The sequence below is a fragment of the Equus przewalskii genome, unplaced genomic scaffold (assembly GCF_037783145.1).
Source record: "Equus przewalskii isolate Varuska unplaced genomic scaffold, EquPr2 ChrUn-13, whole genome shotgun sequence".
Taxonomy (NCBI): domain Eukaryota; kingdom Metazoa; phylum Chordata; class Mammalia; order Perissodactyla; family Equidae; genus Equus; species Equus przewalskii.
This window is the reverse complement of record NW_027228750.1, coordinates 9,074,977-9,088,871: the sequence shown is the minus strand read 5'-3', so window position 1 is coordinate 9,088,871 and position 13,895 is coordinate 9,074,977. Positions and strand designations below refer to the sequence as shown.

At 59.0% G+C, this 13,895-nt stretch overlaps 2 protein-coding genes across 2 annotated transcripts in view; one reads left to right on the top strand and one right to left on the bottom strand.

Moving 5' to 3' along the window:
* Positions 1-3,174: 3,174 nt before the first annotated feature.
* On the bottom strand, positions 3,175-13,871 carry ALX3 (ALX homeobox 3). Its single transcript, XM_070607867.1, has 4 exons — positions 13,548-13,871; positions 8,029-8,345; positions 4,769-4,897; positions 3,175-4,368 (listed from the first exon to the last, which is right to left on the bottom strand). Exons 1-4 carry the CDS (start codon positions 13,822-13,824, stop codon positions 4,060-4,062), a joined length of 1,032 nt encoding a protein of 343 aa, XP_070463968.1. The 5' UTR covers positions 13,825-13,871; the 3' UTR covers positions 3,175-4,059.
* Positions 12,644-13,895, top strand: part of UBL4B (ubiquitin like 4B) — a 63,271-nt gene continuing 62,019 nt past the window's right edge. The window contains exon 1 of the transcript XR_011536749.1: positions 12,644-12,925. The gene's annotated coding sequence lies outside the window, so the exon portion shown is untranslated. The remainder of the gene's footprint in view (positions 12,926-13,895) is intronic.

Here is a 13,895-nt window from a genome sequence, read left to right as displayed (position 1 = left end):
GCCCCAAATGTGCCCTCCTCAAGATAACTTGTGGGCTGTTGCTGCTATCTTTTCTTCCTTTTCAGCCCAAGCCTGAATGTCTTTCTCGGGAGTCCCAGAGGACTCGTGTGTGGCTGCCCCTGCCATACCTGTGAGGCTTCTCTCCTGGGAGGCTGGCTTCCTGTCTGTCCTCTAATGAACTGACTGCTTAGAGAAGTGGTAGCTGTGCCATTCGTTTGTACTTGGCAGTCAGCCGGAGGCTGCCGGCTATAAAACAAGGGAGTTGCACACTTTGGGAGTGAGACAGCCTTGACTCTCAATCTGGGCTCTGACACTTGAGCAAGCTCTAAGCCTCAGTTGACTCATCTGTAAAAATTGGTTTAATAATAGCAAGGTGGTGGTGAGTGCTGAATAAGATAATGGATAATGGACCTACATGCCTGGCTGACAAGAAACAACACAGCTGATAAATAAAGGGCAGCTATTCTTGCTGTTGCTAATGGCCCTTCCAACTCTAACCTGTGAATTTGCATCCATTTCCTGTGTCCCCTGGAAAACAGAGACCCCCTTCAAGGACCAGAACCATGTCTTAGGCCTTCTTATATCCCTCATCCTTAGCTCACTGCTCTGAATACAGAAGCCTCTCAAAAGAGTCAGCCACTCACCTAGCATAACCCTGCCCTCATAGCGCAAAGGCCTGTCCTAGGTCTGGCCCCATGTCCAGGTGTCCAGATGAATAGGACACCACACTTTCTCACTCTCCTTGACGAGCTCAAAATTGATGGACAGATGGCCATAAAAGCAAGTAAGAGCAAAATGTGGTAGGTACCAGGACAGACATCTGCTGGGCCACACATGTCCCATTGGTCCCAGCCTGTGCACTCCTACAGGAGAAGAGACTGGGCGGGAGCTGGGCTGTAGTTGTCAAGTGGGAAAGGGAGGCGACGCCAGCATCAGGAACAAGGGCTCCAAGAGAGGACACTTTGTGCTTGACTCCCCTGGTGAGAATGGCTAGGATGAGGCTGGGACGGGGTAAGGTACGTACTCCCTTTGCTGGATGTAGGAAATGCCCAGTTCCTGGTGATGCTGGGCTCTGTTCCTCTCTGGGACTTCGGAGAGTCTGCACTTCTGGGTTGTGATTCAGATTGATGTGTAAATGGTTGGGGGAGGTGGGGAACCCACTGGCCAGGGCCCGTCACTCTGGGCCTGGTGTCTGCCCCTGCTAGGACCAGGATTTAGGGCTTCTCTGGGTGGGCCTCACTGGGGTGAAGAGCCTTAGCAAAGGGAGATTGAACCTTCCAACTCTTAAAGGTGGGATTCCAGGTGGGGCCGCTTCCCTTTTCCTCTTCCAGAAGGGGTGACCAGAGCCCCAGCCTGGCCTTGGGGAAACATGAGGTCTAGGCTGAGGGCTGCTCTGGAGTGAGGCTGGGGGCAGGGGCATCTGGAGACCTGGGGGCTGTGTCTTAGGGGTGACATGCCTAGGGTGTGGAGGAGGAGGGGAGGAAGGACAGCTAATGGGAAGCAGGTGGAAGGGCTGCCCACGTCCCAGCCAGGGGACAGGCTGGCTGGATGGCCCAGTCAGTGGGAGAACCTGTCAGCTCACAGATAATCCCAGGGAACAGGCTCCGGGATGCCCATTCATATTCATTATGTGTGAAGTGGGCGGTTGTAAAGTTAGCTTTCTCTTCATTTAGCTGTCACTGGACAGAAAAATATGAGCTGTGGGCAGATGCCCCTGGATGGGAGCCAGTAGCTGGTCTCTGGCCTCCCTGTGCCCTCCCCCTCAGGGCCTCCCTCCTGCACAGGGCTGGCTCCTGGCCTCTGCCCGCCCCTTCCACTCCTGTTGCATTGATCTCTGGCTCGACTTTATTTTCCTCTCTCATCTGTCTCTTCCCACTTCTGCTTCCTTTGCTTGGACTTTCACAGATCCCTTCCTCTTCCCTCTCTCCATTTCTGCCTTTCTAAAAGTTGTGAGAGAGAGGAAGTCATGTTTTTCTTGACCATCGCTCTTCTCTGGCACCAGCACAATGCCTGGCACAGAGTGGGCACTCAGTAAATATCTGTAGAACAAACTGATCTCTCTCTGCATCTCTCTAACTTTTGGGGGACAGAAAGTGAAAAACTTTACTGGCTACTCCCTGGGTGAAGAAACTTCCAGTGCAGTGGTCTTATCCCTGGAGTTAGAAATGTGGGTTTGAGCCTCAATTCATTATTGACCAGTTAGGTGAGGTTGGTCCTGTTCACTGGAGGGAGCTGGGGCTGCCTCTCCCTACTACCCAGATCTTCCCTTCCTGCTGAACACAGGGCTCAGGCCAGCACCTCAGGGCCAGCGTCAGTATAGGGGAGAGAAATCGCCAGAAGCCACACCCTCCAATGAAGGAAAGAGAAGAGGGAAGACACTCTAGGGGATGCTTGAGCCTTGTCCCAGTGACTGTCTTGGCTGGAAAATCTGATCTGTTGGGGGTTTGCACCCTCCTGGAGAATAAGCATGGCTCTGGTGTCTTTGAGTGCTTGGGCTTCTCTGTGCCTGGAAGAGGAGGTGCAGGGTGGGGGTGGCTGGGCTGCTAGCTGAGGCTGTGCTCCTCTGAGCAATGTGGTTGTGTTTACTGGGAGGGAGGGAGGGCCAGGCCTGCTTTTTTCCTGCCTTCCAGGCTGCGGAGATAAGGCAGAAAGTACGGTTGAAGGATAGAATGGGTAATACTCTGAAACCACAAGAAAGAGTCCTGGCTTTTGTCTCTGCCTCACAGCTTAGACATGCTCCTGGGATGTCTGGGGGAAGGGAGCTGCCCCACCCCCACTGCCCTGGGGTCCCCACCCTTGGGGAGCTCAGAGCCCTCAGTGGCCTCCCTGGTCTTCCATTCCACCTCCCCTCAGTTGTCAGTTCAGCCACGAGCTTACCTCAGCTTTCTCACTTCCCTTCCCACCCCAGTTTTCCCTTTCACTTGAACCTAACTCTAGAGCTGGGCTTTGTGCCCTGCCTCCCTGCACTGCCGAAGCCACAGAGACCCTGGGCAGGTGGCAGGGCGAGGCATGGTGTGCAATCAGCCTTGGGGGCTCTGCTGCAGGCCCACCTTCCCCTAGCCTCCAGGATCCCTGCCAGGCCCTCAGGAGAGCCTGGCTCAGCCTGGACCCCAGGCACAGACCAGCCCTAGAGCAACCAAGTGCCAAACCCTGAGGATACACAGTCACCTGATATAAAAAACTACTGCCACCTTTATTATTATGCTGGGCAGCACATTTTTCACAAAGGGGTCTTTACAAAAGTAGGGGCCGAGCTCTCAGGGGCTCAGAGTCTGGAAATCTGTTTTATTCTTACCAACATCCAGTGATCCCATGAGTAAATTAAGGGAGCTTAAGGTTTCTGTGGCATAGCTCTGGCTTGATTCCGTGGAAGAGAATCCAAATATTTGGTGGTTTCTGGTGGAATTTCTGCCCCCTAGGAGGGGGAAGAGGACTCCATAGCATGTTGGGGGAGGGGTCATAGGGCAGGAGTAAGGCATGGCTGGAGCTGGGGAGTTGGGCACCTTTTACACTGACCTGGGGCTTCCAGGCCCTTGTCACTGCCAGACACTGGGTGCGCGCCCCCTGGTGACGGGAGGGGGCAGTGAAGCCGGCCCTCGGTGGTCATAAAGACTGGTTTCCCCAAAGTCACAAGGAACTCCTCCTAGTTCGACCTGTGTCGTCCTCGACCCATTTTCCTGGGTTCCCTGAATGAGGAGCCAATTAAGCTGTTTCAGCTGGAGGAATGGCACTTAAACTTGGACGAAGTCTGACGGAAGCAGGACAGCGTCTTCCTCCTTCCAGCCCAGAGTCTGGGTGAGGGCTGAGAGTTGGGTAGGTAGAGGCCTAACTGCTTTGAAGCCCCCTTTCTCCTGGGCAGCCCCACCTTATCCCCACAAAGAAAAGACTCTGTAGCTTGTTCCTTGTGGGAGCCTGAGGGCCCCAGCCACTCTGCCCGGGCCTCCAGCCATCTGCGGCTTGGAGGCAGGGTGTTCTCTCTGGTGTCCCGACTCGGGTAGGGGGAGCAGTTGGGGATGGAAGAGGGGGTGGGCAGCTCAGTCTGCCTGTCCACGCAGCCAGTCACGTGGTCCAGTTCAGCAGGCTGGGCGGCTCCTTGGGCTTCACCCTGAGCGAGACGAGGCTTGGAGACTTATAGTCGCCATCAGAGGCGGGTTCAAAGCTGTGGCCCCCCAAGGGAGGAGAAAAGCCGTGGATGGAGTAGATGCCAGGGTGGGCTCCAGGGGAGGCCGGCACCCCCATGAAGCTGGCCACATTCCCATGAGAGTGGGAGTATGGAGACATGCACGGGGAGGGGATGCCCTCTGGAGATGCGAGGCAGGGGCCTCCGGGGCTCCCAGACCCTGGGCTGGGCCACAAGCAGTTCTGCAGCTGAAAAGAGAAAAGAAGGCTCATGAATGAGTAGCCCCAGGGGCTGCCTCCTTTACCCTAGGGGCTCTCTTTGCCCTTAGGGCTCCAAAACTTTCTGAGAAACCTCCACTTGGCCCAGGTCTAGAATCTGTTCCCTCCTACTCCTAAAGTGGCATCTCAGGAGGCCCCTGCCGCTGCTTCTCAAAATGAGATTTTCTTCAGTGATTCCCCTGTGCCAGCAACTCTGCATGCATCCTTCATGAGACAGGTAGGAGCCCATTTTACAGAGGAAGTAGTTTGCCCATGGTCACAGAGAGCCCCAAAGCTGCTCCAGGCCTCCCACGGCCAGAACTCATACTCTTGCTGGCTACTCCATGGAACACAGCCAGGCCCTGACACTCGAGGCAGGGCGGGGTCTCACCTGGGGGTGGCTGTCTGTTCGGGGCAGCATAGAGATGTCATAGGCAGAAGTGAAGGGGTTCCGCCCCTCCTGGATCTTCCCATAACGCTCACGTTTCCGCCACTTGGCTCTGCGGTTCTGGAACCAGACCTGGGGGTAGGTTGGGGGAGTTTGAGGGGGTGATAAGGTAGCCCTGAGGAGAGGAGCCTGCTGGGAGAGAGCTGATGGTTGTATCCTCCTGTGGGGTGGGGAGCTGGCTCCAGGCTGGAGGATCTTGAGCTGTAGGAGTTTGTAAATCCACATCCTTCTCAGGGCCAGGGGAGCTTGGGATGGGGCCAAGAGAGGCCCAAGCCTAGAGCCGTTTAATGGCGCCACACTCTGCCCCGCCCCGGCCTCACCCCCCAGGCTGAGTCACTCTAGTTCCCCAGCCTGGCAAGGGTGTCGTTGCCCCAGAGGCCCTGGGCACTTCCTAGCTGTACCAGAGCACGTGTGTTGGGTTTCTTGCCCCCTGCTTTGTCTCCTTTTCCAATCTACCCACCTCATGGCATCTGAGGAATCGTAAAGATATTTCTGTTCAGGTCCTGGTCCTGCTTAAACCCTCTGTGGCTCCCTGGAGACCTCAAGCCCAGAGCCCAGCTCCTTAACAAGGCACCTTGGAGCTGACCCCACCCCTCTCCGCAGCCTCATCTCCTGCCAGGCAACACCACTCTATCTTCCTAGCTGCCTCCTATCCCAGCTTGCCTTTGAAACACTCTGCTGTCTGCTCCTTGCTGCCTTTGCTCAGGTACTCCCTGCCTGCGCTACCTATCACCCCACAGGTCTATCTGAGCTGGGCACCCTCCACTAGGCTTTTGTGATACCCGGCATCTCTCTCATTGTACTTGCCATGTCCCATTACCATGATCTGTTTTGGAATCAGTCTCTCCCATTCATGTGTGAGCTCTTGGCAGGTAGGGGTAGCAAATCTGTGTTCTTTGTACCTATCTGTGATAATCTGTCGTTTTGTATATGCCCTACGACTGTTAGATGTATGTGTATTGGTGTATGCATTTTGTATTTCGATCATTTAATAAATGTGTCAGGCTCTGGGCTAGATGTTGGCAATATCAAAACCAAGCCAAATTGGGGGCCAGCCCCATGGCCGAGTGGTTGGGTTCACGCGCTCTGCTTTGGCAGCCCAGGGTTTCGCTGGTTCGGGTCCTGGGCACGGACCTAGCACCGCTGATCAAGCCATGCTGAGGTGGCGTCCCACATGCCACAACTAGAAGGACCCACAACTAAAATATACAACCATGTACTGGGGGGATTTGGGGAGAAGAAGGAAAAAGAAAAAACACCCAAACCATCCACCTGCTTTCCAGGCATCTAGCTGGGAGCCACAACAGAAAAAGCTGTGTGTATAGTGTGTGAGTAACCCCACCCCAGCCTCTCACACTCCCCCACTCCTCCATGGTCATTCCCACCCATGCAGGCAGGCAAGAAGATGGGCATACCCCTACTCCCCTAACCCCTAGTTGCAGAGATCCCAGAGCAGGCCTGGGTCATGGTCAGGGAATGACTACCCCACCTGCCCAGCTGCCTGGCCTTCCTTTCTCTACTTTCCCTCCTCTGCAGGCAGATGAAGGAGCCGGGAGCCTGTGAAGCTGATCACTTTACTGGGAATGCTTCCCTGTCACCACCGTTCTCCCTCAGAGTCCCCACCCGCGCTCTGGACCTGCCCTCTGCATTGTCCCGTGTGTGGTCTTATTATTCCTCTCCATGGGGTGGGGCTTATGGGTGGGTGTCATGCTCCTGTCACAGAAAAATCCCTATTCTAGGACTTCAATCACTGGAGAAGCTTCTGGACTAGGTGTGGGGGCCTTGTGGCTACCCCTGCACCCTTCCAGGGGAGAGAAGGCCTAGGAGAGGAGTGGGGGAACTGTACTCCACTTCCCCAAAGCAGTTTCCATAGGGGCAGCTATTCAGATCCCACCCGAGAGGCGTCTGGAGACTCCATGTTCTAGACTTATGTAATCTGGGGTTCTCCTCAATGCTGGGCTCTCACTCTGATGGCCCCAGGCCCTGGGGAGCCCTGGGGGACAGTCCTGAAAGTCTGTTTTGGGTGCCACTGGGGAGGAACATGGAAGCAGGAGGACCCAGCAGTGAAGGGGGAACAGCCCAAGCCCCTCTGGTCCTGTTTTGAATCCAGCTGTAGGGCATTCTCTGCGAGACAGCAGCTGGCCTCTTGACAGACTAGCCTGCCAGGCCCCATATTCTGCCAGAGCCGGCCCCTACCCCCGTGCCTTCAAACAGAGTCTGGAGAGGCCCATGCAGTGATAAGTGTGAGCTGTGTGGTGGGAGACGGAATCTCCTTGCCTTTCCCAAGAAGCCCAAACCCAACTCCTCTCCCAGGGCCTCCTGCTTGGCATCAGGGAGCCTGCTGTTTATCAAGCCGGTTCAAAGCAAGGCAACACTGACCATCTTTCTCTTGGGCCAGACTCTTCCTGAAGCCTCCTTTCCCATCCCCACCCCTGTTTGCCACCTTCATGCTCTTCCCTATTTCTGACATGCCTTGGACATGGACTTCCCTCCCCTTCTCCCTTTCCCCTGTTCCCAGCATCCCTTCATCCCCTGAGCCCAGCCCCACAATCTGGGCTCTATCCTATGTGAAGCTGGTCTCAGCCCCATCCAGGAAGCCCAGGGGCCTGACCTCTGTTGGGGAGTTTGTTGGGTGGGGAGGGGCTCCTGGCCAGGCTCTCCCAGCCAGGGCCTGGGGGATGGCAGGACTGAAGGCTGCTGGCTCAGGATGGCTTTGAGCATCACTGAGCCTGAGAACCCCCAGTGGGGACCCTCCCATTCTGGGCAGCCACCTTGGGAGCCGCTCTGATATGTGTTCAGCATTTCACTGCTTCCAAAATGCTGTCACACATTTGATCCTCAAAGATACTCCTTAGTAGGTAGTACTATCATTCTCTTTTCCTGAATTGGGGAATGGAGACTGAGATTCAATGGCATGCCCCAAATCACCTGGCCAGCTAGTAGGTAGCAGAGCTAGGACACCCACACAGGTCTTTTAACTCCAAGAGACCATCACCCCAACACCCATGCATAAGCCTCAACTTGGGCTGCAAGCCTGTGGCTGCAGCAGAGCTGGGCATAGAGGAGAGCCCAGGGGGCAGGCTGGGGGCAGGCACCTGGGAAAGGCAGCTCTGTGTGGTGCTAGCACCCACCTCTCCCAGCCCTTCCACGGCCTGGTTCATGGTTAAGGCAGCCAAAGAGCCCCACACCCGAGGTATCCTCACCTGTACCCGGGCCTCGGTTAGGTCCGTGCGCAGAGCCAGCTGCTCCCGGGCATACACATCAGGGTAGTGGGTTTTCTGGAAGACTTTCTCCAGCTCCTCCAGCTGGAATGTGCTGAAGGTGGTGCGGTTACGGCGCTTCTTGCTCTTGTTCTTGGCCAACTCCATGGAGTCTGGGAGTCCCGGGGACAGGGGAACACGCAGGCTGGCCAGGCAGGGGCCTGGGGAGCCTTGCAAGTTAGAGGGCCCGTCTCTGGGGCCCCCTCGGCAGTCCAAGGGCAGCTGGGGGAAGCTGGCAGCTTTGGAGGCCTTCTCCTCAGCTGCAATGGAAAACACAAAAAGGAGGATGGAAACCGAACCAAGGGGTTTTGTGGGTGGAATGGAGGGAGGGGGAAGAACGTTGACGCTTCAGTCCCCGCCTCCCCCTTCCTTTTTCCTCCCTTCCTTCCCAGCAGCCACCCTCCATGAGAGCCTGGTATTGGGAGGCCTGCTGAGCCTCCAGCAGGGGAGGGGGCCCTGGGGAACCATGTGCTCTGTGGTCTGGGCTGATGTGCTGGGGCCGGAGTGGGGTTCATCTCAGGGAAGTACTCTGTGGTGGCGCGTCCCAAAGGGTGTGGAGGTGCCAGAATTGGCGCTGTGGTAGGGCCTAGTGCAGAGGCGGGAGGAGGGGGTGAGGATGGGGTGGTTGACATGTCCCCGCCCCTGCCAGGAAGTGCCTCCTTGTCTGTGATTCTGCAGGCCTTGGTTCCCATGTCCTTGTGCCCATGCCTCTGCTCCTAGGACCAGGCAGGCAACCGACAGCGATGCTCAGCCCACCTTTGGCTGGGCTGGCTGTGCCTCATTCTCTGAACCCCAAGTCTCAGGCCAATGTCAAATCCCCCAGCCCTGGGCTATGAAGGGCAAGACGGGACAAAAAAGTTTCAAGAAGGATTGTCTCAGTCCTTGAAAAATTGTGATGTCTGGGCAAGGGCTTCAGCTGCAGCATTCGAGAGGCAGGAGATAGGCCATGCTTGCAGAAGGAGAGTTGGGGGACCAGTATCCAAATAGAGCATAGCCCCTAACACATCCTTCTCATCCTTGTCTGCCCCTCCCTCCTCAGGAGTTTCTGATGGCTCCCCCATTGCCTGTGATTGCAGACTGGGAACAGTTCCAAGCAGCCCCACTCTGCTGTACTAAGCCTCACTCAGGAAGCTTAGTGGAGCCCAGCCATGACCCACCGACCGGGGCATGGGGAAAAATAGGTCATCCTGATGGACCCTGCCCTCTTGCTCTGGTGAGGACCTCCAGTGGCATTGCCATGAAATCTCTCTTCAGCAGTCCACTGGGATGGCAGGAGCAACACCACAAAGACGCCCCACTGACTCACACAACCCCTTCCCTGGCCCAGCCCATCCCCTGCAGGGGCCTGGCCCCCAGGAGGCCCAGCGAGCTGGCACCAAGAGGCAGTTTCTTGCCCAGAACTCGGTGATGGGATCACAGCTGTCAGAAGAGGATGGGACCAGAAAAGTGGCTTCTGGGGTTCTGGGTCTGAAGAATCCCTGTCTGCATTGTGGAGGACAAGTTGGGTAAGGTTTCCTTCAGCTGGAAGGCGGTCAGTGACCTCCCAGGACCACCCAGGCTGTGAAACAAGCTCCACGTTGTGAGTGTGCCCTGGAGGCCTGGGAGAGCAGGGAGGGCTTGCCCTCGGGGCTTGCACAGCGACAGCCCAGGCACCAGTCAGCTTCTCAACTCAGGTGCAACCTGGGGAGTAAATGCTCCAGTACCTGACTTCCATTCTTGGCCAAAGTATTTTGTTTTAGGGGTAGTTCCATTTGGTAGGACCTTAGGAAGGAGGACTTGTGGAAGTTGAACCAAATAATTGAAAATGGTCAGGGGGACCAGGGAGACTGGAAGGGGATACCCTACACATAGCAGGCCTGAGAGGGAGGGGTCTTGGTGTATTGAGTTCAGAGGGAGCCTCTGCTGGACTCCAGGCAGAAAAGGGTGAGAGTAGCTCAGGGATGGGGGTCAGGGGAGCACTGACATCACTGCAGAGGACTCCCCACAGCTCTGGGGCTTGCTCATCTGCCCCTTGGACCCTCACTGTCTGTCTCAATAGGATCTGCCCAGAGGAAGTGACCAGATCTGGAGCTCTAGGACTTGCCTTCTTGACCTTAAGCCACCCAGCTACCAGGGTAAGGGGTAAAAATGCAACAGGACTTATCAGAATAGCTACCCAAAAGAGGGCCAAGCCTGCTGGCCTCTGCTGGCCTCCCATGCCCACCCATTCTACAGTCGTGTCAGGGGACCAGAGAACTCCGCTCCTCATCGTCATTACCCTGAAACCCCCTCCATCTGCTTGGAGGACTCCAGGGAGAGAGTGGCCTTCTCCCTCTTTGGGGGACAGGGGCATGACTCATAGAATACCAAGCAGCCTCCTGAGGAGCAAGACCCAGAAAAGAGATGGAGGTGGGATAAATGGGGGGCAGCGATCAGGGAAAGGCAGAGCAGGAACCAACACCAGCAGTTGGCATCTAAGCCTGTAAGGGGAAGGAAGTGCTGTAAGGAGGGGGGCACGTCCAAGGTGTGTACAGGCTGTGTGTAGGAGTCACTCGCACCCGGCGGGGACTCTGGGTGGTTAAGGGGGATTGCTCATGTTGGAGATTGGTAGCCTGGGGCTCAGCCACCCGGTGTCCAGGGCCTGCACACCTGCAGAACCAGAGCAGCAGTCTGTCGGGCCTGAAAGACAGGAGCCAGGACAAGGACCTCTGAGGCGGCACGGGAGTGCTGTCGCTGATGCTAACTAGGCTCTCCTGCCCTCGGCACTCCCCGACTCCGGGGGCGGTCAGAGCCCCTACTAGCGGCGGCTTCGAAGCCACTGCAGCCCGGGAGCAGAACCGCTCGCCGCCTACAGGAGCCCCACTGCCCCCACGGATGGCGTCCATAGGGACCGCAGGACCAACCACCCGGCTCTCAGCTTTCGTGGCAGCCTTGCTCCGCGCGGCGCGTGTCCCAAACGACCCGCAGAGCTCGCTGAGGCCTGGGCTCCCGAAGCTCTCGCTGAAGATCTAAAGCCGGTGTGGACATAAACGTCGTATGCAGGACCCCAGGGGGGCCTTGGTGCTCTCCCGAGAGGATCCCCGCCTTGGCCCAGAGACCTCAACCTGGGGCGATTACTTGGAACTCTCCTCGAGACCCGTGGTCGGTCGGTGAGCGCGGCGCTTATGGTTATCCGGCTCAGGGCGTCAGCGGCGGCGGGAGCATTCCGAAGTCAGGAAGCCAAGCTAGGGGACAGACGGCGCGGCCCGCGCCAGAGCAGGAAGGACCGGCGAGGCGTTTCTGCGGCTCTCAGAGCAGGCACGCGCAGAGGGCGCGAGGGTGGCTGGCATCGCCAGGACGCGGCTGGGGCCCAGAGCAGGGCTGGGCGCTCTCCGCAAAGGGCGGGAGCGGAGCGCGATGCGTCGGGCTCTCGAGCGCGCATCTTCCCGGCCCCGGCGAAGATCGCGCCGCAAATGGGGCGCAGCTGCGCGCTCACCGGTCTGAACTCGGAACGCTCGGAGCCCGTTATTTTAAAAGCCGGGAAATAAGGAGGGTTCGCCCTTTGCCCGCCACTTCCCACCACTTAGACTGCGCGGCCCGAGCCCCCGGGGCTGTCCTTCCGCAGCAGCCGGGCTCCGCCGCGCCGAGGACGCTCTGGCGCAGCTCCTACCCGTCGAGCTCCGGACGGGGCACCGGGGCGGCCAGCGGCAGCCGGGGTCTCTACCCGGGCTCCGCTCGCACCCGCTGCGCCTCCTTTCGTTTGGCCTGTCCTCCGCTCAACTTGAGTCGTTAATTTTCTTTTCCCACTTGCTCTCATTTTGCTATTTTCTGCTCTTTTAGGACGTCCTTTTTTTCTTTCGTTTTGTCTGCTTCTACTCCCTTCGTCCTCTCTTCTTCATTTACCCGCTTCCGCTCGCCGTTCGTTCTTCATTTATTCCTTTACGTTCTGCCCAGCTCGCCGACTGCCGTTTGCCTCTCGTTCCCGCCTTTCTCCTGCGTTGTTTTGCCCAAATTCATTTTCGCTCTTTTTGGTTGTTGTTTACGCTCTTTGCTTTTCTTTCCACGCATTTCGTTGTTGACACTCTCGCCGTCGCTGGGTTCCTCCCCGCCGCTCGTTCTGCTCCAGCGCTCTCCGCAGTTCGCTCGGCGCCGGGCCGGTCCTGGCGCCCCCGCGGTCCGTGAGGGATCCGGTGCGCGCAGCAGGGACGCAAGCCCGCGGGTGGGTCCTGCCCGACGCGGCGCGCCGAGCCAGGCCGGGTACCTGTCCCCGGCGGTGCTCACGGCTCTGCGCGGCCGCCGCCGTCTGGCTGGGATCAGAGGAGCCAGGCCAACTGCTTCTCATTAAGTCCTAACTGTGGTTTTTATCAGGAAAGCCTCTTTCAAAGGGCACAGACACGCAGCTCCGCGGACTCGCTCATTTCCTCCGCTGACCCCCACACACCTCCCCGCCCTCCCCTACACATTCCCACCGCCCGGGCTGGGCCAAGGCCAGAGCTGCCTGGCCACTCTGTAGAGGCCCGCAAGGCGCCAGCGGGGAGGAGGCGGGGTGGGGCCCTCTCGCAGGATCCAGCTCTGGACCTAAGCTGCGGGATGTGGCAGCGCAGATGCGGCAGGCGCGGGCGCCGAGACACAGGTCAGCCGGTGCAGAGGGCGGCAGTGGGGCTGCGGACCCGCCTGCCAGGCCCCGGCGTTCGGGCGAGTTCTCGGGAGACGGTGCGGTCCAACGGGCCTGAGCGCACAGGGCACTGGCCCAGGAGCCCGAGGCGCCCAGGGGTTAGGCCCTCCCGGGCTGCTCCCGACGGCCCAGCGGTGACGATCCAGTGCGAGGAAGTCAAGACTGCAAGAAGGGCGGCCATACCGTGCATAACGACGGGGAGGCCAGGTTAGTCTGAGAAATAAGAACACAGTTAGTCCGTATTGAGAATGGCCCGGCGCTGCCGGACCAGCCGCGGCCACTCAGCCGACGCCTAGCGCGCAGCGAGCGCCCTTCCCGCGGGGGCTGGGCCTGGGGAGGAGAGGCCGGCGGAGGACAGGCCGCAGCCCTCGGGGGAGCCCCGCTTGGCCACTCTGGGTCGGGACCCAGCCTCAGGGTCCCAAACGGGCGCCAGACACAAAAGCCCCGCTTCTTTCCGGGCATCGGGGCCAAGGGCTCAGCGTGGCGCCCGGGCCCTGGGCCCGGTCCAGGCTTCTGGGTCGGTGGCAGTTCCAGCCCAACTCTGGCCAAGCATGATCTCTCCTTCCTGGCTCCGGCCGCCTCTCTCGACCTCCTGCCTCCCATTCCCGCTGCTGGAGGCACGCGTGGCTCTGCCTCCCGCACCGCGCTGGCTTTTGCCTGGCCTGGACCAACGCCGGTCCGGCTTCTGAGGGAGCCACGGCGAGGGGCGCAAGGGTCAAAAAGTTGAGAAACAGGCGAGCAGGAGAGGGAAGCGGGGAGGCCCAGGCGGGCCCAAGGAGGGAAAGGGAGCGGGTCGGGGCTGCGCGCTACGCCCCGCGCCCTGCGTTACCTTCCGCGGGGCCCTCGTAGAAGTGGCCGCCGTTGAGCGCCAGGCCGGGTCCGAGGTCCTGCAGGTACTTGGCGGGCGGCTTGGCCGGCTCTGGGAGGTAGGGCTCCAGGGGCCCACAGGCCGGAAAGCGGATCAGCCGTGGGCCGCGGGGCGGCGCGGGGTGCAGGTGAGGCGCGGTGGCGGGGGTCCCCTGGGAGCCCGGAGGCTCGTCCCCCGCGGCCTCGTAGGGGCCCGACGCGGGCCCCACGCCGAAAGGCGCGCAGCGCTCGGGGTCCATGCCGGCTCGGGGCGCACAGGCCGCCGGGGCTTCGGGGCTCGCGCTGCCCGCGCGGCCTGTGAGCGCCCGCC

Coding starts and splice junctions, on each gene's coding strand:
- ALX3 (XM_070607867.1), bottom strand. CDS start 13,824: ATGGACCCCGAGCGCTGCGCGCCTTTCGGCGTGGGGCCCGCGTCGGGC. Junction 4,898..8,028: donor TAACCGAGGCCCGGGTACAG/GTGAGGATACCT, acceptor ACCTACCCCCAG/GTCTGGTTCCAGAACCGCAG. Junction 4,369..4,768: donor GAACAGACAGCCACCCCCAG/GTGAGACCCCGC, acceptor TTCTCTTTTCAG/CTGCAGAACTGCTTGTGGCC.